Source organism: Aphelocoma coerulescens, chromosome 1, assembly GCF_041296385.1.
Source record: "Aphelocoma coerulescens isolate FSJ_1873_10779 chromosome 1, UR_Acoe_1.0, whole genome shotgun sequence".
NCBI lineage: Eukaryota > Metazoa > Chordata > Aves > Passeriformes > Corvidae > Aphelocoma > Aphelocoma coerulescens.
Window position 1 is genome coordinate 18,923,993 of NC_091013.1, and position 26,402 is coordinate 18,950,394.

Consider the following 26,402-nt stretch of genomic DNA (forward strand, 5'->3'; position numbering starts at 1 on the left):
AGATGTTAAGCAAACAATTTAATGTAATGAGAGCTTTACAAACAGCAGCCCCAAATATTTTTTGGGGAAAAAAAATGAACATGAAGTGTATCAAAATGGTTACTATTATGTATATGTCAACAGTTCCTCAAAATTAACATGACCTTAGGGTTTATTAATCTCATCACAGTTTACAAAATACTCATAGTTCATAGCACTTAAACAAAAAAATCCCACCTGTTTACCCAACAGATTAATAGACACAAGAAACTTAAGTCTGTAGCATTTAGATTAACACAGAAAATGATCTGACACATATACATCCCATTAAGTACTGTGAACAGTTTGTAGTTCTGTATAGAGAAATGGATCTGATGCAGCAGTTTAGCAGAAAGTGAGAATAGGCCCATAGAAGAACTTACACAAGACATAAGACTTCTAGACTCTCAAGAGAATTCATAAGGTTTCTGCAAGATGGAGATTTATTGCCCATTTACAAAGAACAAATGGTAATTACAAGACAAATATAATAATTAAACATACAAGCTCTTGAATTGTACAAAGATACTAATTTCTCATGGTTGAGGTGCATTGTTAAAAACAGTGCTAGCTTAAGAGACCTTTGCAAAGATGCCATGTAATCCCCTACAGTTACAAGGGGACGTGGCTGAACAGGTAAGACACAGATTCACCATTGTGTGTTCTTCGAATTGCCTCTGCCAGGATCATGGAAATGTCAATAAACTGAAATAAAAATTGAGAAGAAAAGTTTTATGGCATGCCAAGAGCAATAAACTATGCAGTTTATAAACACAAACATTCCAGCTATCTTTGTAGCTTTTATTTCTAGGAAGTAATATAACATTAAAGCTTAGGCATTGAACATACATATATATGAGAACTGCAATAATACCAAGTAAGAACTGAAAAATTGAGTAAGAAAGCATTGACTAGGATCACTGAACAGTCATATTCTTGAGGACTTCTGACAAAAGGCATGCTGTCAAAAAACCCCACTATTATTGCCATCAGATGGCAGTGTCTGCTTGACACAAATACAGTTTAAAGGAAGTACACCTTTTAAAGTGCTTGCCTTGTTTCAATAAATACCAAATAAATGTGAAGCTTTTAAAAATGCATTTAAAACTTTAATCTTTTATGCTTTTCTTCACTCTGTACTAAGGAAAACCTCCAAGTGGGACACAACTTCCCAGAACAATTCCATTTTTGTTTTTCAAGAAAAAATAAAGTCGTCTAAGATTTCTGTGGCCTCCACAACAGAATAACTAAGTTCCTACATGCAAATACTGTATAATTAATATTGATTTAAGAAAGAAAGAAAAAAAAGCCAGTCGATTTTACATTTGTTACTCTTTCACAATCAAGCACACTCAAGGTGTGGCAAATACCAAATATTTTGCATTGCTCTATTGTATTACCTGAATCCCCTTAAAAAAATTCTTTAGCATTTTTTAGCAAAATGCTTTGCAAACAATGTATTTATTAATATTAATTTTCTCTCAGGACACAAACTCTAGCATGAATAAACAGTAAAATACAAATCTTGAGTCTAAAGAAGTGGCATAAAAATACCACTGTACCTGTATTTTTGGGCAATGTTTCATTTTCTCCTCTTGGGGGATTGTATTAGTTACCACAACAGCCTCAAACGATGCATTATTAATCCGAGAGAGGGCAGGACCAGAAAAGATGCCATGAGTCAGAATGGCATAAACTTTAGTAGCACCAGCAGACATTAACCTGTAGAACACACAAAAATAGCATGCTGTGATGCATGTTTACATACATGGCTACAGATGAAACTGGATACAAATCTCTAAAATGCATTTTACTTACTAAGTCCTATATATAAAATATCTACAAAATAATTCTGATATTTGTATAACCTGAAAAAGTTTGAATTGTCTCAGAAAAATCCCCAACAAAAATTATAATTAAATTTAAGTTATTTGCATCAGTGATACTAACCTAAAATGCTGCACTTTTGACCATATCAGCACAACATAAAAATGAGCTCCAGTACAAGCTTTCTATCTTAACCAGGCAAAAAATTAAGTAGGTTGGATGGCAGTATTCACAACTCTATTGTGCTTCCATTATTGTCTACCTTTATTTTCATTTGCAATTCAAACAGTTCTGCTTGGAAGGAGTTTCTGAGGAAGAAGAAATGTTAATGATTAAAAGCCTAGCTTACTGCAAGGTTGTGGGAAGACATGCTGCTGATCCAAGCACACAGTGAAGTGGTGCATGAGGAGGAAAAACAGTATAAATCAAAGAACTAGAACACCTTGTGAATGAGTCAAAATATCCTAATTTAGTTTCTAGTGGCCTCAATGCCTCCAGACACTCAGCTATGTCCTACTTGCTTCTCTAGTCTTATAAACAGAGGCCCTGAGGAACAGCATTTTATCAGATCATCACAAAGGCACAGGAGGAAGCATAAGGGGAAAAAAAAGACAAAACCACAGAAACATCATCTCATTTTGAATGCCTTAACAGAACTGAAGTTTCCTGGTCATTTTCAGTACTCCATTTAGTAGCTGCAGCCTACAAGGAGTATGCATTCCAATATGGTGAGTGTCTATCAAGTGTGTGTACTTGAGTTTGTACTTAAGCAAGTTGATCTGCTGTATCTGAAAATATATTTCTTAGTTCATCTGCTTGATATGCACCTAGGTTGCAGAGATAAAAAGAGTTCTAGGGAGTATTTTGGTGAGCATGTCTAATTATACACAAAGTACATCCCACCTGGATTTGACATTAATGAAAAGCACTAGTTCATGCCAAGAACATGATACAAGGCAGCATTACTCAATCAAAAGCATCTTAGTGAACAATGCAGATACATTGAAAGTGATTGGCAGTTTTAGAATTTGGTCTCTAGAAACATACTGTAGGTAAATAAAGAGTGCTTCTTTCAAAAAAAGGAAAGAAATAAAGGTTTTTGACAGGAATTAACTTCCTCTATGCACAAGAGTATAAAAAAAAAGTTGGCTAGGCAATTTGTGATTTTGATCTACAAATGACACAGCTTAGAAGAATACTTTGAGGCATGATGTAGATTAGAATGCAGATAGCAAACAACTACACAACATGTCTGAAAAATTTCATCAAATTTCCATGAAAGAGAAAAGAAACTCAAGACTATACGAATCCTTCTTCCATGAGGTTTTTTTGCATCCTTTATATAGGTGCAAACAGCAAGTCTGCAACTAAAGAATGTAAACTCATGGGATTATCTTTACTTCAAACCACGAATGTCTAGTTCACTTAAACTTCACCATGTTGCTTTCATACCATTTCCCACAGCATTCTCCTCTAGAAATTTGCATCTTGTACCTTGGACAGGTATACTGTTCACTGAGTAAAAAACTGTTTGGATGGCTGGGCACAGAAAGTGGTAGTGAATGGAGTTATATCCAGCTGGCAGTCAGTCACTCGAGGGGTTCCCCTAGGGCCAATACCATCTGACATCTTTATCAACGACCAGGACAAGCAGATTGAGGGCACCCTCTGTTAAGTTTGCAGGTAACACCAAGTTGGGTGGCAGTGTTGATCTGCCTGAGGGCAGGAAGGCTCTGCAGAGGGCTCTGGACAGGCTGGATCTATGGGCTGAGGCCATTTGTATGAGGTTCAATATGGCCAAGTGCTGGGTGCTGCACTTTGGTCACAACAACCCCCTGAAGTGCTACAGGCTCAGGGAAGAGAGGCTGAAAAGATGCCTGGTGGAAAAGGACCTGGGGGTGATGGTTGAGAACCACATGAACATGAGCCAGCCCTACTACTAACCTGAAATGCAGCAGCATAAAGGCAGCTGGAAAACCATAAATAATCCTTTCTACTTAGCACTGCTAGAGCCTTAGTTAACATAGGGGGTCTATATTCACAAGCTTCACTTCAAGAAGTAGAACACCTGGAAGGAATCCAGAAGGCATCACAATTGAGCAGAAGTCTACAAACCTTGTGGAAAGGCTGAACAAACTCTGGTTACTCAAGTCTAGGGGGAAATTAGAACTCTTCAACCAACTTTCAGACAGAAGACAGGAAAACTTATGCTCACCTCCTCAGATGAAAAGGACAATAGTTTTATACTTAAGAGGTACAGTCAAAATTAATATTACATTTGCATTGAACACTGTGGTGAAAATACTTTACAGTGTTAAATCCAGTAAAGCTTTGTGAAAGATTTCAAAGATTGTGAAAGAAAGGAGAGTGGAAAGGCTCCATGATGAGGATCAAAGAGGGAATGATTTTTTATCTGTTGCTTCTGCCTTGGAACTCTAAAGTGCACTAAATGGCCCAAGTCCTTTTCAAGTTATATGACATTTTATTTATTCTTGCTCTTCCTAAGTACAGATCATATATTTCTGTAAATATTTTCTCAGTTTCATGTTCTAAAGAAGGACACAGCTGAATCACAGAACTGTGACCTATAGACTCAAGGGTCAGAACAACTCAGTGCTACAGAGGTCAGGTTGGGTTGTAGGCTTTGAGGATTACTTCATTCATCAGCTGTGCAGTGAGTGAGAACAGTACAGTGAGGTGGTGGGCCAGATTGTAATAATACTCACTTGTCCGCTGCATGACATATTGTGCCACATGTGTCAGCCATATCATCAACAAGAATTGCTACTCTGTCTTTCACGTCACCAACTAAGACCATTCTGTCCACTTCATTTGCCTTCTTCCTTTCCTTATGAATGAGAGCAAATTCCACATTCAATCTGTCAGCAATTGAAGTAACCCTAAATTGCAGGAAGAAATACACCACATTTAGAGAACCATTTTAAAAGAAAAAACAGTCATGCATATGTATTTGTCACAAAACACAGTTTTTATCTTCTGGCATTCAAATTACCACAGCAAAAGCTTTTGCAAGGAGTGACACAGGTAGAAACAAACTAAATTAGTTGCTAATAAATACAATCAGAATGTCTTCAGCTATACCCCAAAAACCTGTTTTTTTAATTGAGTTTACTTTGGTTGCCTGTCATTAAGTGCCTGGCTTTGAAAACATTTCAGCTATTCACAAACTTTTATTAAGCTGCTGCAATACTAGTCACACTAGGTAATTTAAAGTAGGGGGAAGTCAATTCTAAGCCTACGGGAATGTGCACTTTAACATTCTAACTAAAAAATACCATTGCAGGATTTGAAACTAAGCCAAAGGGGGAAAAAAACCCCAAGTTAATAGTGATTAATAATTCATTTCACAGTACTTGACTAGTAATCAAGTAGCTTACTTCATTAATAATTCCCTTAGCATACACCTGCTTGACAAAGATCTTTTAAAACCCTTCAGGGTGACCTCTGGTGGCCAAACAAACTTCCAATAATAAACTTGTTACAGACTTCTGATTACTTTTTTCAGTTTGTTTAAAATAATAGAGCTCTTAGGTATAAAGACACGGTAATAAACCACTCCATGCTTTTTTCTAAATGCTGATGCAACCTTGTAGTCTGTCTTTTTAGCCTATGTTTAGAATGCTGTTTACAAGGTTATTATCGTGCATGGTTAATACAGAATACAGTTTTGTTTCTTTACCACTTAAATATGAAGGTGTCTTCAGTTACTGTGTGTCAACAAATGGATGATAAACAAAAATCCCAAATTTTGGCATTTTTTATGAATAGTGTAATTTCACAGCAAGTCTCAATACCTCAGAGGCATTAAGATATCAATAGAATTTCCATACCTTATTTCAGCTGCAACATCTAATAAGCTAGGGTAAAACCAAGCAAGTGGTAAGATACAAAAGAAAATTCAAATATTTTAAATGAGTGCAAGAAAATGGATTTTTTAAAAATTAATACTTACGGATTTAAATTTTAAGATAATTTGTGTTCAATTTTCACATTCTATTAATTTTTCTTTAATTATTTTAAAGTTCTACATATTTTAAATGGAAAGGCCAAACAATTTTCTTTACATTATATTATTGGAGGTGAAGGAGAAGCTATGAATTTATTGAAAGCAACATTTACCCCTACTTCACCAGAAACTGGTTGGTTGCATTACAACAGAAAGATACTAAAGATGACAACAGAAAGATACTAAAGATGGACTGTATCTATATTAAATACAGTGAGAGCGATCCTCAAAAAATAAACTCTTATGATTAACTTGATAATGCACAAGTATTTGGTAGGGGGAAAAAAATGCTGTCATCTGACTTGAATTCTAAGCAAAGATTGTATTTTGTTTAAAAAAACAAAACAACCAACATAAAAACCAAATGCAAAAGTAACAGTATCCTGATAGGAATGAACAAAGAAATATAACTGACTAAGTGATTTTTTAGAATGCTTTCTATGGTCTTCACATCCTTAACTTGATTAATCTAAAAAGGAACAACTAGGAGTTCTACTCAGTCTTATTTCCTTAAAAATCGTTACAACAGGAACACTCACAACAGACTCAAGGACTTCAATTAAAATCAAATTATGACAGTCTTTCACATTTTTCCCCATACTATATTTCAGACATTTAAATTGCTATGGGCTTACAGGAGTTTTACTTAATTTGTCTTTGTTCCCTCTGCAGCAGCAGCATGAGCAATAAAACCTGAAAATAAGCATTTTTGCCTCAATGGTATGCTTTATGACCTCACCAGCCAGTCTACTTCTGAGCTTTGGCACTGGTTTATACTCAATCAATACCAAATAAAACAGAGTCTGCTAAATAAGTTACACATGCTGTGAATGAAGAAAGACTCCAATGAACTAAGCTTTCTATTTTTACCTTTCACCACTCAAACTTTCATTCCCTTTTTCTAGTATTTATCGTGCAGAACTTAGGGTCAACAGGTTTACATCTGGAATGAAATAATGTAAAGAAAAAAGAGAAGTCAAGCAAGCTCTTACCTAAATGCCAGCAGGTACAGTGGGAATAGGCCATATGCTTTGACAGAGAAGGGAAGCCTAGGCAATTCCAGAGCGAAGCAGGAAGAGGTTCAGCAACTGGACTAAAGAAGCAAGCAGCAGGAAAATCTCTTCCCTCTGGTGGAGGGATTCAGCTAATGAGGCCATATCCAGGGAGAGAGAAAAATATCTTCTTTAGAGTATAGAAAGCTCCTGAATGTTTTCAAGCATGAACAGATTGGAATAACTAGTTGTTCTGTTTTCACAATGCAGTTGGATTCATCAGTGATGTACCCCATATCTTGTACAATTCATAGAGGAATATAGAAGACTAGACAAACTAGATCGTTAACCACTAACTATATGTAAATCTGATAGTTTTAGGCTTGTACAGTACCTTTTTGCACCACCTGCATCAGGTGAGACTATGATACAGTTTCTCCACTCAGGAATGTTCTCTTTAATCCACTGCAGGACTGCAGGTTCTGCATACAGGTTATCTACTGGAATGTCAAAGAAACCCTAGTCCAAAAGAGAAAGAGAGTTTCATGAATATGTGTTTTCATCTCACCCAGAATGAAGACAAAGGGAAAGAATCAAGCCTTTGCCTTTCATAAATGGTAGAACTTTATTATTATTTTACACTGGCTCAACTCTGCTTCTGATTCTGATGCCTTAGGTTTTAACTTTTATATTTTTCAAATCCTGTACTGCTTAGTGTGTAACTCTGAAGTTTCTTGTAGCCTGTTAACTTCTGCTCTCTCATGCTGGGTAGACATAACAAAACCTCTCCAGGCCTGGTCTTCAAGGATACCTAGACTGTCCTGGGCCCAAAAAGTATAAACCAAGAGCCTTTGAGAGAGGGGCAAGCTGAGGGGAATTACATCATTAACTGAAGCTTTAATTGGAGAATTAACCCTGCTATGCAAATGAACCAAACCTATAAAAGTGTGAAGAACTCGTGACCTGTCGTCCATCTTGGGGTCCATCTTGGCAGTAGCCTCTGGGTCCCCAGGGGGTACCTTTGAAGGCTTTTCAAATAAATACCTACTTTTATTCCCTTACTCTTGTCTAGTCTCTGTTTCTAGGAGGCCTCTTAAGGCATCAATACTACTGTCAAGTGCTGCTGAAGTCAAATAAATATTGAGGCCTCTAAAAATATCGCCCAAGAGTAGTGAAAAATATAATGGGTGTTCTCAATTGATATAAAAATCAGAAAAGATGATCACCTTCAGGCAATCAAGTAAATTCTTGATGGTGAAAAGCTCTCAAAAAAATCCAGTGAATAATACTCAACTTCCATAAATTTCAACTGCTTGACATTAACAGCAGTATTTCAACATGGCGAAGATTCAAACTAAAATGGAATCTTTGTACAAGGTGTAAAAACAAGAAATCTGGTTTAGACCTTTTTATTTATGTGACAGCCGTCTAGCATAATCAGAAATTCTGATTAAATGTGAGTGCCAGAACTGCAAGATACAGTGTTTTCTATAAAAAATAAGTTCCCTTAAAACAAGGTACACATGAGAATGACAAATAATGTCTGCTCTGTGTCTGAGGCAAAGGTTTTGTGATTTGCTGGATTCAGCAGTAAGCTAGATAAGGTTTGCCAGGCTCCATCTCCACTTATTTTAAGAGACTATTACACCCTTGGCTGTAACTACCTAGGGCAACACTATAATCTCTGACAAGGCTAAGATTAAGAGAACTTGCCCCAGGCCAGTATATTTTATGTCCTGGAAGCTCTTACATTAGACTTGGCAAATTCTACCAAAGACTCCAATGCACAAATATTTGAAGTAACTGCAAAGTCCCCCCAAAAAATCAAGACTGGTCTCTTTCTAAAAGGGAATTTAATTAGAAACATGTAGCAAGACTTTCTCTGAACCCTGAGAATTCTGTACATAGTCTTTCAAAACAATGACCGAAAACCCAGAGAATTAGTATTAGTTTGTCACATTAATTCAGTAGAGCTTCTAGGCACAACTAGTAAGAACCAACAGTTACCTGGATCTGAGAAGCATGCAAGTCCATGGTGATGATGTGGTCAGCCCCTGCAACTGACAGCATGTTGGCAACAAGTTTTGCAGAGATTGGTGCACGGCTCTGAGGAAAAAAGCACAAAAGTTTACATTTTAAAAATATTTCAACTAGATGCAAGGATTCAGAAGATTAGTTATTTTTCTTTCTTTTCCTTTACAATGTTGGGAATCTAGATATGAAAAGCTGCAGAACTTTAGCCAAACTAGCCTGTCAATCTTGCTACTAGGGTTTTGAAACTCAGTAAAGCATTTAGGAATATCTAAATCAGTTTGCACAGTCTGGCTAATAATGCTTTGTATTAAAGAGATAAAATTTGGGATATAGTTTTCCAATTCTTCTACTTAAAAGTTTCAGCTAGCTTTTTCATAGCATAAAGACAATCTTAATTTCTGTAAGCCTCTACTCTACATTAACACACAACTCTGTCTTGTTCTAAGAAACATTGCAAAACCCAAAGATCGAAGGCAAAAGGAACCCAACTTTTGAGAATACTGCTTTAAAACAATGTTAGTATCAAGCATTTCTTCGTGATACAGTAAAGCTTGTAGCAGATCCTTGGTGTCAGGGGTCTTCTAACCTGACCCTTTTTTTGTTAATTATGTTTAATTCCTGGATGCAATTAGGAGTCTAGAATTCCCAAAAGGGATTGGGGGGGGGGGGGGTGTGAAGAAATCCTAAGAAGAAAGAATGAAAGAAGACTAAAAATCTTATTAGCAAAGTTAATGCCAATGTCAACAGCTTTTTAAAAGTGTCAAGGATGCAAAACAAACAAACAAGCAAAAAAAATGAAACTATGACTGGAGGATACCTCACTTTTTTTTAGTTACTCCAAAGTTTCTGCATTCTTTTTAAGCTCTGCAAAAACCTAGTTTTCTCTAACAGAAACACTAACCAAAACCTCCTGCTTTCTTTTTGCTAATCTTTAAATAAGGCTAATAGCTGGCAATAACATTAGCATGAAGGCAGAACTGCAAGTCAGAGTTTCCATCTCAATATCAGACTGTTTTCTGCTGGCACAGTATTCTCTCCTGCTACATCTCTTTATCAAACAACCTCATTTCATCTCCTAGGAACCTCCTCTCCTTCCACACCATACACACAATTATAGAGTATCTCTGCTTCCCTTCCATTGATGCTCAAGGGCATAAGTGACAATGAGCTGAATCAGTGACAATTTAGCCTGGATGCTTTTCCATCTGTGTCCTATCAAGAAGCCAATATTTTCCTCAAAACTTTTGCTAGTTTAGATGGAAACTTGGCATTTCTCTGTTTTAACCTGCAGATTGACAACACTTCCAGAATAGACACTGAGATACTGTAGTCTCATTTTATGGCTAGGTCAAGTTTATCACCACCATGACTGAAATTATTCATCTTGAAAACCATCCCTTTAGAGGGACACACATCATCACCACCACTACAGAGAAAACAGATGCAACAGCCAGCACTCCCCCGGATCTCTGTGATTCAGATGCATACAGCTTCCAGTTTATCATCATTAGTGCTTCAGCACAGTTGATTTTCTACTTACTGAGGACAATGCTGCTCTTCATTTAAGTTCAGTTCTGTAAGTTGTCTGAAGCTTTCTGGATATTTCTATTATTGGCAGCAAATTTTTTTCATGCCATTTGAATTCCTGATTACTTCAGCTCATTTTAGCATCTGACATTTTCAAGCTGGACTTCAAAATACTCTCAAATCTCTGTCAACATCTAATAAAAGAAATATTTAGTATCTACTCTTTTCATTCTGTTGCAGTGTTCTCTTACCAACTCTTTGCAAAGATCTAGTTTAATGCGTCCACTAAGCTGGACTAACAGGTAAAGCTGAAATGAGAGGTTTGCTCTCCTGCTTGTACTATCCTATCTTTCCAGGCTAGAGACTTCCCTTGTGCTGTACACTAGGACTTGTCTGAACCAGCAACCAGGTGAGTCAGCTCAAAAAGAAGGAAAAGAAAATGGCAAACCAGGACCAGCCACCCTGGTAGAAACAAGTAACTAGCTCAGGCTAGCAGCTAAGGGCAAATTACATTCTTTTCAGAGCATGGTTTGCCATTTCCACTCCATTCAGCACACTGAATTTTGTCTAATTTTTTCATTTTTGTTCAATGGGAATACCATTCAGTTTGTCTCATGTATCAATATCATGAGTATCACCATCACAAAAATCCCCAAATAAAATACTTTCCTGCATCACATACTAATGCATACATTACCAGTTGGTACTTCTTTCAGCTGCTGGCCTTGCAGGCTGCCTTCCCAGAAGGAAGAACTTGAAGTTTTACCACTAGGTAACTTGTTTTAGCAGATATGCACACATCACAGATTGCCTACATGTTGATGGACAGAGGGTCTTGGAAGGAAAGATAGCCAGACACGAGTACCTGTTTCTCAAGAATGGGCTAATAGCAGATTAAAAGTTTGCAGCTGACAGTTTCCTTTATACAAAATTGTGCATTAAAAGAAAATCCACATGACACATTTAAGATTTTCTTGCTTGCATAGAAAATAAGTTTTGTGCTACAATATGATCCAAATTGAAGATTATTTTAAAATCAAAGAAAGTGTATTCATGGGAACCTCAGACAACCTGGCCTCATTATACAGAAACTTGGATGAAAAAGGTGGGTGAGAACTCATGATTTTCCTTATAATGTAGTTTGTAAGGCTTGCTTCTGATGAGAGAGATAAGGACACAGATTCACAGTATTCATTGTTCAATTATTTGATGTAATTTTAGATTATTTTCAGAATTATTAGTGTGAAATGCAGCATTAGATTATGCACAAAAACTAAATTGTGAAAGAAATCACTTGAATTACCACTGGCAGGGGGAATCCACAAAGCTAATATGAACAACCTCACAAGAGAAACTGTGCAAAGGACGCATAGCTGAAAGTAAAAGTTGTCCATCAAGATCAAAGCTCTGTTGCCTTTAAGCTTCTTAGTACATTGTCTTGCTCAATATTCGTCACATGCACACTGAACAGGAAAAAAATAGGAAATCAAAGAAAGCCCAAAGATTTATAACTGGAACTTTCACTTCCAAGAAAGCCAGTTGTGAAGTGTATGGATACTGAATGGTCACTAATGTACTACCCAAATTTATCATTTCAAAAATGAGATATGCTTTGAAGCCTCAGAAATTGACAGCCATTATCTTGAACGTCCAAATAAATTTTTAACTAGAATCTAGGAGTTTTCTTGTAGCAAATTATTCCACAGGTTTACTGTCATGGCCTAGGTGAAACACAACTGAAATCAAGAAGTGAAACTGAAAAGGTTCCTAGTTATATATAATGTAACCCAGTAAGTTTCACCCTTTAAGGCCATATTAATGGAAATGCATAGTGTTAGATTTAAAAAAAAAAAAAAAAAGATACCTACCCAACGCTCCACGGACCCCTTCTACAAATCAAAAAAACAAAGTTACATGAGCTGTAGAACACCAAACTCACCTGTCACTATACTTCTAACTTATCTCAAAGGCATCTCTGCAGCATCCTACATAAATGTGTCCTGCCCACAGCTTGGAAGGTTAGCATAATTAGAGGATGTGTAAGTGCAGTTATGGTCAAAGCACAGGAACATCTGAGCTACTTTTAAGTTTAGCTAGCTTGTGCATCAGAAGTATTCTAGTTTAGGGCAGCACTTGACTGAATCTAAATTAATTTACTGACTTTTTTATCATTCTCAGTAAGCCTTTTATTCTTTTTAAGTCTGTTTCTCATTTAAAGATAGTCCAGGTTTAGTGCTAAAATTTTCAGAGTAGGTTAGATTGCTCAAACTAAGATTTTTACTGCAAGCCCCTCTCCTTACATAAATAAATGAAGAGCACTTTCATTGTTCTCAGGAATCATAACTGCACCAGAGGTATGACAAAGACATGGTTATTTTAAGTAACAAGGACTCAGTCTATTTAGTTCTTAATGAATTAAAGTCAGTAACTTAAATTCAAACCAGAAAACAGCATCCATCTAGTGGAGATTATACTGCCTCAGTTCATAGTCAAGCAAACTACAGCAACGTCTTTCACACACCATAGAAGAAAATCTATGTATGATCACAGGAAGAAAATGGCTGGCACTTTACTGACACTTCAGGCAGCACACAAAGCTTGTGCCCTCATCATGGGTCAAAGACCAAGTGATCTGATGCAAGCAGGAGGGAAGTTGTCCCTGTCAATAAGCTGCCCAATGTTGACAGCTGTATTATAGCTTATTTTGCAACATGGAGCTCAACTACCAAGGTTAATTTCCAAAGACGGCAAACATTTTCTCAATTGCAAAACAGAGCGGGGGTAAAAAAAGCCACAAAAAAATATTTTGCCTACAGCTGCAGAACTCAGTGACACACAGAGAACAGTCTGGAAAAAAAATCTCAAAATCTCTATTAATCAAAATCACTTTCCTAGGCTTTCTATCTTCAGATGGCATTTCTGAAATACGAAATGCTCCTGGATGGCACGCACTCTGCCACCACACTGGGGGGTTAAATTGTCTCTGGAAATCTGCTGCATGGAGTTTGGGCAGCCTTGACAAGACAATTTAGATGCATGGAAAATTTGGAATATACTCTTCCTTTTCCCACACCAAGAACTTAGAAGATGGTACAGCAGAACTTCCCAAAATGAAGTGGGAAATGAAAACATAGTGAGATGCTTTCCCTTGTTTTCAACAAAATGCTTATTGGTACCCCTTCAAGGTACCAATAACCCTTTTGATGTACAGTATTTCACCCCTTCTGATCAAGGGAAAGCATCATCCAATACAAAACACAGCAGAAATTAAGTACCAAGAGATGTAGGCAAAGAATAGGGTTTTACTTTTTAACTCCTGAATTCCATTTTTAGAAGTATAACAAGCAGCACTTCATAGTATAGCATGGTATTACAGAGCCTGCACTTAAAGAATTAATATACCAGAAAATAAGTTTTTTTAGTTTTGTTCTTAGATATCACAGGCTGACTATTACATATTTTGTAATAACTGGTATTATTTTTAGCTTCTCCATTACTTCACTCCTGTTACGTTTTTTATCTAAAAGAATATAAAGACCACCAGAAGGTTTTCAGAATGGTTTGCTTGATGCCCAAAGTGAAAGAGAAGGGGCAGTCCATTTACAGGAAGTAAAGGAGAGGGACAATTTTCCAAAAATACAATCATTGCAATCCAATCTTTAAAGCCAAATTCACATTTCTTATTACTTCTTTTCAAGTGAGTTTAGGTAAAAGTACCATTCACATGACCTATCAAAGGGGTTTTTTTGTATATATAGTAGAGATAGAAAGTCTAGTTCTGTATTTTTTAAAATCAGTCTCACTTCCCACAGAGGGTTTGTTACTGCGTTACCAACTTGGCTGAACTGATAAATTCATCAGTTATGACAGATCAAATTCAGGAAAAGGGCAATAAAATCAGTAGAGCATTTATGGGGTTTCCATACAATTTTTTGTATTCATAAATCAAAGTAGTTACTACAGATATAAAAACTTTTTTTTAATCTGTCTGGCAGCATAAAATATTGTTTTTATTAATTTCCATTATGTATTGTGGATTTCATCAGTTCTTTCCATTTTGCTCTGTTTAACCATATATGATAAAACCTACCTACATAATAGTTACAGCACTTTAAATTTAGTATTTAATTCCATGCAATTAAAATGCTTAAAAAGGTGTCCTCTCTCCATTTATAGGGATTAAAAAAACCAAAGAACTTTGAAAAAGGATGATAAACAATCCCATAAGATGGAGTTTGCTAGCAAAGTACTCTGCAATATACCACACACATAGAATATACCTACTTTTGCAAACTGAAGGCATGTCAATTATCAAAACACAGGCAAAAAGATAATTTATCTTCTCACTTCATTCACTTGTAGATAAAATAATTGAACATTTTACCAAGAGAAAAGGATGGGGGGGGAGGGGGTGAGATTGAAATCTTTCTAATAACTTAAACAATTATTCATCTCCAAAAGTTTCAAGTGAGCAAACTGAACAAAAGCCTTCCAAAATGACATAGTTCTTACCTACCTTGTCTTTCTTATCTTGCCTGGCATATGGAAAACATGGAATTACAGCAGTCACTCTGGAGGATGATGCAATCTTGCAAGCATTGATCATGATGAGCAGTTCCATTAAGTTGTCATTTATTTCTCCACAGCCACTCTGGATAATATACACATCTTCCCCTCTCACACTTTCACCAATCTCTACACTGAAAGAGCAGGAGATGATAATTTCAACACTTGAATTACTGGAAAAGTATTACTAAAAAATAATAAAAAAAGAAACCCAGTTATGTTTTAACAAACTACCTTAAGTTTTCTGTAAACTTCCCATTTAGAGTAGGATTTTTTTTGCAGCAATTTTGATAACAGCCTCCTTGACACAAAGTACATTTCAATATAAGCCAGTCTAAAATTTACTTTAGCCTCAATATGGTCTTCATCAGGTCAGCACCAACCAACATGTAATTACAGCTATAAAATCTACACCATGATGTTCAAGTAAAGTGTTTTTAAAAGACAAAAATCTTATAGAAAAGCTAAGAAGGCTGCTAATTAACAGCTTACCATGGCTCAACTCTCATGTTGTGTCAGTAGTTCTATTTGCTCTAACAGTGCTTACATGCTTTGGTTCCTTATGGAAGTATCTAAGTTTTTTTGTTCTTCCACAGATTTCAAGACAAATTCTGGGACCAACCACTGCTCACACCACAGAAGTCAAAAATTAAATAGAGCTTAAAAACAAACAGGAAAAATAAAACAAAACTGTTGAATGTGCATTCTTTCTCAATTCTAGATCCAAGCAAAAGACATCTACTGCTGAACCACACTAACTTTTCACACCTGTTACTCCAAAACTTACATATAAACACAGCAGAATAACCTTCATTTTCCCTAAATCCATGCACAATGTACATGAAACATACAGACTTCATAAATAATTAAGTGATCAGACCTTGCAAACCCATGCTCTACTATGTTAGTCTCAGTTTTTAAATGCTAGAATATACTGAACCCTTATTTAAAAAGTTGCATTTTTACCCAAGACACAAATAAGAAGTTTCTGACTGGGAACCATCCAAATGGCCCAGATGTGGGTAGAATAATTTCTCTGATGGGTCCTTCAATGCTGAGGCTTATTCTAGTCAAACACTGTCCTGACAAGTTTTGTTTATCAGCTCTCAGAATCCTGTGTAAGACCCATGAGCTTTGCACAGAAAGGAATTTACTGCTTTTCAACATCTTAGTGATAAGCACACATTTGATTTATCACCATCAAGATAGTTGAGTACATGCTCTCAGCTCCCCTATTCAAGTTCTCTGCAGTCCCAAACAAGCTATATGAAGATCCTGTCTTAACTTTATTCCTTAATGGAATACATTTTTTGCCTAAGAATGCTACAAGGAGGATTTCTTGAGGTCGAAAGAAAGCAAACCAGCAAACAAACACCAGGTCTCTGGAAGAGGTGTCAGGTACAGAATCATCTGGGCATATGTCAGGAAACCAAAATTTTGGAGCCTTTCATCATTCCACAAAGACACAATTTTTTAGTCACAAAACTGTTACTTCCCTCTCTAAATTTTTGATCAATGGAATGAGGCCATTCATAGAAAACTGTTTTGATCAAAATATTTTCTTAGTTTGTGTCCCTTTTTGGAGCTGAAAAAGTTTTGGTCAACATAACATTTTTTCAGCAAGATAGTAAGTGTGATACATGATTGGAAAAATTAGCCAGGCTGAAGTAGAAGCCCTTCTGAGCACAAATCCAGCTCGATGTGAAGGATCTGCTCACTAGCTTACGGATGTGGCCTCAATCATTATTATACCTTTGTGGTTATCAAGAGGGCTTTAAAAAATTCTAATTGCACCCTGACTCAGCAATTAGACCTGCTTTATAGTGAGTGTTGTCTCACACCACAGCTTTGGAATATGTCCAAAGAAAAATTATTTTATTACTTAAGAAAAAAAAGGAACAGCTAATTTAACAGTCTAACATTAAATGCTAGGGGAAAAAAATGGCTGAGTGACAAAAGTACATGATCTTAATGTTCACTATATACTGAAAAAACACTGAATTATAACACTCAGAGTTGTTTTAGTCTTATAAAAACTGTCACTTCTATGCACATCACTAAAAAATAACAATTTTCAGAAGGTCAACAAATATACTTTCAGATAAATATAGGTCTGGTTAATATAGTGGGCCAGAAAAGATGATTTTTCCATTGTCATTAATTGTATCTTTTTCCAATGATCTTGGGCTACCAATAAACATCATCTTGTAAACAACTTAGAAACAAACCTGCTACTTCTTTCTCTCTTAGTGCATTTGAAAAAAAAAAAAAAAAAGTAGCTATGTTTTTATGGCTAGAATGCCATAATTATTTGTCACACAGAAATGTGAGTAGTCACATTTCCCAGTCAAGATGAGAGAGCTGTGCACTAGATCAGTATCTCTTATTATCTACCGTCTCAAAGATTGGTATTGAGAGGAACTGTGTAGACTCAACCAACAGATACACACACAGCTGCCTATTTTACCTTCCCCAAGCCAGAGAGTAAAAGATAACCAGTCACTGTGTTGCAAGTATTCCATCAGATACAGCCTGTGCTAACCACATTGGTGGGGGTTTGGGTGGTGTTCTTTTTTTTTTTTTTTTTAACTGGGGCGGTCAGGGGGCAGGGAATTGGCAATTTGGGCTTGTTTTGGTTTTTTTGCCCCGTCCCTTTTTTTTTTTGTAAAAACATAAAAATATGGTTTTTTAACATATTCAGGCAACCAATAAGAGACTGCAGATTATAGAATCAGGCATTTGAATGTTGTATCTCAAATATCTATTATCTAAGCTAACAGCAGTCAAACTTTGTGACAGTTATCTTATTAACACTACTACTAAATTCCCCCATCTCTGTCATGACCTTATTAACTGTTCGTGAGGTTATTTAAACAATTTCACATAGTCAGGATACAGAGGAAGGACACAAGAATAAGCTTTTGCCTCAAGATTACAAGCTCTGTTTGTTTTATGCAATTCAATCAAATTCAGCTATTTGGTAACAGTTTAAATAAATTTCTGTTTAAGAAGAGTCAACAGAAGCTGTACATTAAAAGTCCTGACACCACACAATTGTGTTTAAAAGGGAAATTTACAGAAATCAATAGCCCACAAAAGTAATTAACTCTGAGCCAGTTGCTTGGCATCCAGAAGCACAAGGTTCTAGCTGGGAAAGATACATATAAGACAGGACATGATGAATACCAAGCTTAAGTATCTACATTCAACTTGCAAAGGCTGATTTGAGAGTTCAATTTAATAAGTAGAAACTTGGACAGGCTAATAACCATGAATTAAGGATACAGCATAAAACCCACTTAGGTTACAAACATATTTCAATGGCTGAAGCACCATTAAGCAAAAATCAGAATCAGGAGCAGACTGAGCTCCTTTTGAGCTAGATTTATAGTGCAGTCCCAACTGAGCTTAATGATGGGAATTATAAATTTGTATGTCCTAACTAAAAACCAAACAGCTGTGGGGGAGTAGAGGAATAAGTATGTAGAGCCAGACTACAATGGTAAATAATGTAAATACATAACTAGGATGTTCAAATCATACACTTAGAAGGGCTCTATGTATTTTTAAAAATAATTACAGCAGATTAAGTTTCTAGCCATGCTTACAAAAAGTAAGATTTCTCAAGCAAATTAGAGGCTAATAAACTAGATGTGTACTTCAGGCCCTTTCAGTACCCACAGAAGAGGCCAAAAATGAAGGTCTAGAGTCCACATACAGTGTGCAAATGAATCAATATCTCAAAAGTGGTCAAACAAATCCACATGCTGAGTTTGCAATTCATTGAAACCTAGCCAATGGCAAGCACTGAGCAGCAGGGTGTGTTTGACCTCTTACCTTTGGGAACACATTTGGCAGAGTAAAGTCTTTCAACTCAAGAGTTTCAACTTTCTGGGCAAATACTTCAACTGACATGATGTTACATAACAAAGTGGGTACCAGAAAAGCCCAAAACAACAAAGAAACAATAAAAATGCCTGAGTTGGTTTTAGGTCTATAGGGATCCCATATCTCCTGGCACCCATGGTCTCCCCTCAACTCTAGGCTCTTGCACTTTGATTAACAGCTCCAAGACAAAGCCCCTGCTGTATCTCCATTAACAACTGCCCAGTTCTAATGCAGAGCACTGGTATGGTAAACACCAGAAGATAGGAAATATCTTGTTGCCCTTTACTCTGGCACACAGCCTGCCACCACAAGAGGAAAACATTTTTTCTTGAGCAAGTTCTGGGTTTAGCTACATTCAGTCCAAAAACTACCCTCAAAAATTTGTAAACAAATGTCTAACAGGCCTGAACATGTGCAAAAACTCTTCAAAGGCTCAGTACCAAATTCTGCAGCTAAGGACACATGGGATTTTCAGCCATTATTCACACATATTGGGGGTTTTTTGTTTGTTTTTTTTAGGGGGGAGCAGGGGGTAGGAAGTGTTGTAGGTTTTTTTGTTTTTGTTTGTTTGGGGTTTTTTGGTTTGTTTTGTTTCAATTTCATATATTTAGCATCTACACAAAGATAGAAGTGCATAGTATCTGGCAAGGTCAAAAAAGTGAAAGTCTCAAATCAAAAACTTTAAAGGATTTGGGGCCTTTTCCGATTCAGAGAAATTAACAATGCAATAAATGGCCGTATTTGCTGAGTCTTCAATTCCCTATACAAACAAAACACTGTGCTGTTGTGGCTTTAGCACATACAGTGTGCAGTCCAGAACCAAATTTTACCTTATTCAGCCAAGCTGGTAAAATCTGTTTCTCCAGCCTCCTCTTGCTCATGACAGTGCAGGCAAGATGGGAGAGAGGGAAACAACTGCCCCCACTGACAGAGGCAGACCACAACCGGCCCAGCTGGAAATCACTAGCTCAGCAGCAGGGCAGTATGAAGAAACACTTCACATCCCAGTGTGTCCCTAATCCCTACTGCCTTCAGCTGTTCTAGCAGCAGTTTATGACCTGAGCTTGCTCATTCCACGATTAGGGATCTGCAAACACCATAACCATCTACTCAGTGAGGGTGATACAGCTCAATGGCTCCACATCAGCTGAACCCAAAGGAACCAGATTACACGAGATGTGGTGAGGTCATGTCTCATCTGAGACAACTGCAGTACAAGAATTGAAGAATGCTGATGGGGAAATAAGAAGGAAGTCTTAAAGCCAGGTGACAAATCATACATCCCTAAGATATAAGTTTCCAGGTTTCCTCTTGATTTTTTTCAGTTGTTTGCTTCATGGAACAAACTGGTTTTATTACCCCACTTTGTGTGAAATAGAGACTCAAACCCATCCTTGAATGAATTCTCTAGGGAAACATCAGCTACTTTTTTCTAAGTTCCAGGATCAAATATCAGCCCATGACATCCAATTTAGTCTATTTACTCACAAGAAAATAGCCCTTATATCAACAGCACAGCTTTCCCCATACAGCAGACAACATCCCTATTGTAGTCATTCCACATTTCCTTCTGTAAAAGCTAAATGACATACGCTTTAAGTTGGTGTGTCTAAAACAATCCAGCTTCAGCAGCTGAATAAGGCTGTGGGTAGGAAGCCTTCAAACTCACATGTGCCAAGCAGGACTTCAATTCCCTTCCTCTTGGGTCAAGAAAATCTATTACTCACTTCAGCCAGTGAATCTGACAGCAAGAAGCCAGGAACCTCACAGGAATGGGTGGGAGCACTAACTTCTTTCACCAGGAAAGATGTGTGCAAAAGAATGCCATCTATGAGTAATTTCTCCATTTTGAGATTAACAAGTATTTCAAGGGCAGAATTAAAATAAATAGTCTTTACAGAAGGAAGAATGCCCTATCTTGTATGAAAATAAATTTATTTACAAAGTGATAAATTTAATCATATTTTTTCAATTGACTCACCAAAAATATCTGCACTGGGGTTTAATTGTATAGCAACTCTAATTAAATGCTACCTCAGTGTATTTGAAGACAATTTTGCAAAAAGCTTCAGCACTTTTAATATCTGCATGCGTCTGTTACATGGCAGTCAAACAGTTTCATGACGCTGAGGCTAAACAGTCCCGTTTAAGGACTTCCATTCCTTTCTTCTTCCTCCAGCCTCTAAACCCTGCTGATGACAGTTGGCTTATGGGGTTTGAAGAAGATAAACTGAATAAGCCCCCACTGCAGCCCTTATCATTTTGCCAGATAAGTAAGAAGGTGGTGCCACCCAAGCTCCTACCATGACATTGTGGCTGGCACTTAACTGACACACAAGCTATGAATACTAAGAGTTATCATCCACAACCAGATATTATTAAGGAGCTCTGGGGCTGCATTTGATAGGGTTGCTTGACATTAGTAGCCAGCTGAAGGAAAACATTTCCACGCAGTTTAAAGGGAAGGAGGAAAAAAAATGGGGCAGTGATTGAGTCTGCCATCAATTTCCCCCACTTTCTCCGCACAGACATTACATCTACCAGCTACAGAACCTGAAAGAATATTGATTGCCTAAATCAAAAGAGGACTATAATATTATTTCTAGATACACCAGTCTCAGTACAGATAAAAATGAGAAGCCTTTCCCATTTTAAATGTTCTGGAGCTGGAAACATACTGGCACTGGCTATTTAGCCACAGTGCTTGTCAGTGGTGGTCCTATCCCTGGCTGACCTCAGCATCAGTTTCTCAAACCCACTTACAACTTCTGAGAACTGGGACTGAAACCTAAAACCTGTTTGACTTGAAATATAATGCAAAATATATAATAACTCTTCCCTCCACTCTGTTCTGCAAGCCAGACTAATTACAACTCTCAAGTAAAAGGCTTCCAGCTAGGACCTTTTGCAAGGATTTAAGCCTGGGGCTGCACACAGTTATCAATTTATGCATCATTTATATTTAAGAGAATGCAGCAAACATCAGAACAGAGTTTTGAACAAAAAATAAATCATCTCTGCAACTTGCTAATTTAACAGATCTGAAAAAGCAAGAGTTTGTTGAGCCTCATGCCCAGGCTCACCTGTTTGCATGGGGGTTTGCTAGAGTGCCCCTGGAAGGTTTAAGGTTTTTTGAGCTTTTTAACTATCAGGTTTTAGTATTCTGCAATACTGCAAGTGTATTTCACAATGCCAGTACACTTGTTTATAAATTTAAAAATGCAACAAAATTAAAGAAAAGAAAGGACCATGCTGGATTCACTTTATCTAGGAAGAAGTCCTATTTTGCTTACCTACACACACAATTTTACAGAATAGACAGACTGAAAATTCAGATGCCTCAGGAAAGAACTTCTCTGCATAACTATAAACTTTACCTGTAGTTTAATTTCAAATACATTGTTGAGGAATTAAGAACATTAGTCGTGAAAACTGGAAATTCAACATCCTGAAGAAAGTTGCTAAGAATATTGAAAAAATTACCCACTTGAAATATTATATGGTGGATACAACTTTACTTGCTGAAGGGGAAACAAGAACTTCAGATCAGAATCTCAAAAGAAGGAAGCTGTAAAGCAAAAAAAAAAAAAAAACAAACCCCAAAATGTAAAGATTTAGAATATTAAGGCATTTTAGTTCAGGGATTAAAAGAAATAAAAAAGATAATGTCAGCCTTGCAGTGTTGCAACAGAAGCAACCAGAAATAATGTTCCTAAAATACACATTCCTCATATCTGTACCACACTACATCGCTAGTTGCCTAAAAAAATAAACTGGCACTACTAGATTAGCCAAACCACTGACATACTGCAGTCACCACTACCTTCCTTTTTAATGGCAGAGAGAATATTCCCTACCTAGAAAAATAGGTGGAATGACAGTCTTCAGATTATTGTATCCTGAAGCCCAGAATTTAATTATAAATAAATATGCAAACTGTGGAGATAAATTTCTACCTTGGATGAAATTGTAGTCAATTTATTTCTGCTATGTTTCAAGCACAGATTAAGATAAATGTCTCTGGAGAACAAACATTAAAAAAAATTAGACAAGTTAGCAAGAAAGTCATGCAACCAAATACCCAAGTTAAGTTTTATCATGCAGAAAAGAGATCAAAGAGCAATAAAGTGAGTATAGGGCTGGAAAGAACTGAGAGAAGATTTAAGCTTTCATTTAATCAGGAATGAATAGAAGAGTTAGGGTGTGCAAACATTAGATTGCATAAACACCAGTGGAAGAGGGTTTATAGTAATGCCAGTGAGCATGACTAGAGCAAGAGCAACTGCACTGAGAATGCAAAAATGTAGACAGAAGGACAAGCTTTGTGAGAGCAATTTTAGAATACATCATGTTAATCTTTCAAAGGAAGCAATGAAAACACGCTTTTTCAGGAGATTCAGAACAAGAACAGATCAAAATAAACATACAAGAAGCTCAAAGACTAGCCAGCTACTTAGAGCAGGAGCTTGTTTCAGAATCAGACTCACACACCTATATAGAGAAGCAATTGCAGTCTTACCAGCTCATGGGATGAACATACCACTGTCACTTCAATTTAAAATTCTTCATTAATATTGAGCAAATCAAATAGTTGGGTCAGAAAGCTAAGATGACACACTAGTAAAGAGACCCAAAATTGATAGAAAAAGCATTATCAAGAACATTCTCAGACGTCAGGTGAGCAGGTTGTCCTCATGGTTTTACACAGGATTTTTTGCACTGTTACCAAAGTCACTTTCCGCGTTTGTCCGGCCAGGAACCCGCGATGACTGCACTTTGCAGAGTAAGCCAAGGCCATCACAACAAATTGTATCACTCTCATGCACAACCATCAGCCTTGGACTACAGAGTGGAGCCCTACAGGAGCTATAGCTTGTCCACCACACACACACCTGGCTGCTAATGCAAAATAAAGACCAGTTGCAACAAATTGTGCAAGTGTGGTTTGACCTAGGCCCTGCTTTAAATGTCTAATCCAGCATCACCATCCTGTTCTTGTATCTGCCTGTAAGTAGGTCTGTATGCAGACCTACTTACAAAACTACATAGCATACTATAGTTTATAAAACCAAGATTATTTTTTTATCTTTAGGTAGATAAAGCTGATCAACTGCACAGTTAATTATCTGTGAGCGGTGGGACGCGCCCGACATTGCAGACGGGCTGCCTGTGCAAAAACCATTCCCGCCCCACAGCAAAGAGGATGCTCTTCACCCGGCCAGGGTCGTGCCGGCCCTCCTCTGGCCAAGGAGCTCCCGACGGGAGCGCGCCCGAGTTGTGCCGGCACAAGCCAGCCGGGACACCTCCGGTGGGTGCTCGTGCTCCGAGAAGGGAAGAAGGGAGAGGGAGACAGGAGAGGGAGGAAGGAGTGCCGGGCAGGACACACCGGACCACGCCATGCCCCCGTGGCTGCATCTGGACCGAGCCATCCATAGGCGGGTCCCGCACCGGCTCAGCCGCCCTGACAGGACCCGCCGCCAGCCCGGGGTGACAGCGGCGCGGGTGACAGCGGAGCGGGACCCGCCGCCAGCCCGGGGTGACAGCGGGGCGGGTGACAGCGGAGCGGGACCCGCCGCCAGCCCGGGGTGACAGCGGGGCGGGTGACAGCGGAGCGGGACCCGCCGCCAGCCCGGGGTGACAGCGGGGCGGGTGACAGCGGAGCGGGACCCGCCGCCAGCCCGGGGTGACAGCGGGGCGGGTGACAGCGGAGCGGGACCCGCCGCCAGCCCGGGGTGACAGCGGGGCGGGTGACAGCGGAGCGGGACCCGCCGCCAGCCCGGGGTGACAGCGGGGCGGGACCCGGCGCTGCAGCCGCCCGGGCGCGGGGGTGTGTCCGGGGTGCGCCCGTGACGCCGGCGGGGCGTGAGAGCGGAACACGCGGCGGGGGCCGGGGCAAAAGGCACGCACCTGGTCTCCTGGTTGCTGAACTTCTTGGTGACCACCTTGCCCAGCTCCAGCCCCAGCCGGTCCGCCACCCGCTGGGACAGGTCGTGGTGGGAGCTGCCGCTGAACAGGACGATGTTCGGCATGGCGGGGGCGAGCGCGGGCGGGCGGGCGGGCGAGCTCGGGGCTGCGGCGAGAGCGGCAGAGGAGCGCGGGGAGCGCGGTGCGGGGTCAAATAGCGGCGCTGCGGGCCCGCCCCGCCGCCAGGAGCGGGAGGGACCGGGGCGGGGCGAGCCGGGGCGCCGCGGGGCACAGGTATGGCCCGCAGCCCTTCGCGGGCACGGGGTGGCGGTCGGGGGCGTGGCTGCCACCGCCTCCTCCGCCGCCGCCTTCCCCTTCTCCCCGTCCCGAGCCCGGTGCAGTCGGTGGCTCCTCCAGCGTTCGGCCGGGCCGTACCGCACCGCAGGCGGGCAAAGCTCTGCGCTTGGAGAGAGGCACGAACGGAAAATCCTCACAGGCATCCTCGGCTGCCTATGGGATATGTGGTTCAGGTGACACCGGCACCTAAAAAAGCAATTGCCGAATACAGCTGTAGCTAGGTGTATGTGGAGTTAGATAGGTATCTAGCTAGTTTTACTTACCAGAGCTGTCCTTAAATAACCCGCGACCGATTCTCTATAAACACTACTCATTTTCCATCAGCATGGTTTTGTCGATTGTTGCTTAGAAATAGGCTCACGAGCAAAGTGCTTTCTGAGAACTGACAAAGACAAAAAGGTCTTAGCTTTCAGATAGAGCTGTTTTAACTTGTATGCATACAAATAAATAGATTGCATTGGACAAATAACTTCAGAACCACCTCAATTTTCCTGCCTTAAGCAAGCTTTTGCTTCAAGAAGCAGAGTCTTGAACACGTGGTTGTTAATGTTCTTGCCATAGGATACTTCATGACTAAATAAGCCCCGTTGTTGCATAGTAAATTTTTCAACTGAACCTGAATTCCAGTAAGGAACTTCCTCAAAAAAAAAAAAAAAAATCCAAACCAAATTGAATGTTTTAGTCAATAACTGGGTAATAAATGTTTTGGGTTGGGGAGTTGGGGGTTAATAGATTGGGTTGCTGTCATTCCTGTTCTTCGGCAGTCCAGATTATAGACACAAATTATAGACATTTCTTGCTAGGTATCTCATCAGTTAATCAGAGGGAATTTAAATAGAGAGTGCAGCTTATGGACAAGAATGGGAAAAATAAGTGTTGTGACTTACCACAGCATAACTCCAGAATCCATTCCAGTATTTGATACATTGCCAATACCTCAGCATACAAAGACTTGTTTTTGGCCCACTCACCCACTTGCCCTCTTTGTATTTTCTCTTTACACAATGAAAAAGCAATGTGTTTAACTGTCAGCACCGTTGGCTCATAAAGAATCTCAAAGTCAAATTTGTGATTCTTCCAGTTCATACATCTTCTTCAAAGACTAATTTTGTAGGATACATTTTATTCTGAGTTACTTGCAATTCCAAATTTTGCCCGCTGTCCTGATTTTGTTGTGATTTTCAGTATTGATTAGTCTAAAATCTTTAGACTCTGTGACAGGACATTACAGCTGCCATTAAGACTGCAGGTTTCAATCTGTG

General features: G+C 38.8%; 1 protein-coding gene across 3 annotated transcripts; it reads right to left on the reverse strand.

The window, feature by feature from the left end:
- Positions 1 to 438: 438 nt before the first annotated feature.
- Positions 439 to 24,945, reverse strand: PRPS2 (phosphoribosyl pyrophosphate synthetase 2). Of its 3 annotated transcripts, none has more exons than XM_069003547.1 (8): positions 24,787 to 24,945; positions 14,942 to 15,125; positions 12,294 to 12,314; positions 8,872 to 8,970; positions 7,259 to 7,383; positions 4,572 to 4,745; positions 1,581 to 1,740; positions 439 to 723 (listed from the first exon to the last, which is right to left on the reverse strand). In XM_069003547.1, exons 1-8 carry the CDS (start codon positions 24,906 to 24,908, stop codon positions 631 to 633), a joined length of 978 nt encoding a protein of 325 aa, XP_068859648.1. In that variant the 5' UTR covers positions 24,909 to 24,945; the 3' UTR covers positions 439 to 630. The 3 variants fall into 3 exon arrangements, with proteins under 3 accessions (XP_068859648.1, XP_068859657.1, XP_068859651.1); XM_069003556.1 differs by lacking the exon at positions 24,787 to 24,945 and adding an exon at positions 15,484 to 15,568; XM_069003550.1 differs by lacking the exon at positions 12,294 to 12,314 and having other exon boundaries at positions 24,787 to 24,944.
- Between the last annotated feature and the right edge of the window lie 1,457 nt (positions 24,946 to 26,402).

What these genes read in the sequence shown, in the direction of transcription:
- PRPS2 (XM_069003547.1), bottom strand. Translation starts at nt 24,908, where the DNA reads ATGCCGAACATCGTCCTGTTCAGCGGCAGCTCCCACCACGACCTGTCC. An exon ending in TTCAGCAACCAGGAGACCAG is followed by an intron (nt 15,126 to 24,786) that starts GTGCGTGCCTTT and finishes CTGCTCTTTCAG; the next exon opens with TGTAGAGATTGGTGAAAGTG. An exon ending in TGCATGCTTCTCAGATCCAG is followed by an intron (nt 7,384 to 8,871) that starts GTAACTGTTGGT and finishes CTTTTGGACTAG; the next exon opens with GGTTTCTTTGACATTCCAGT.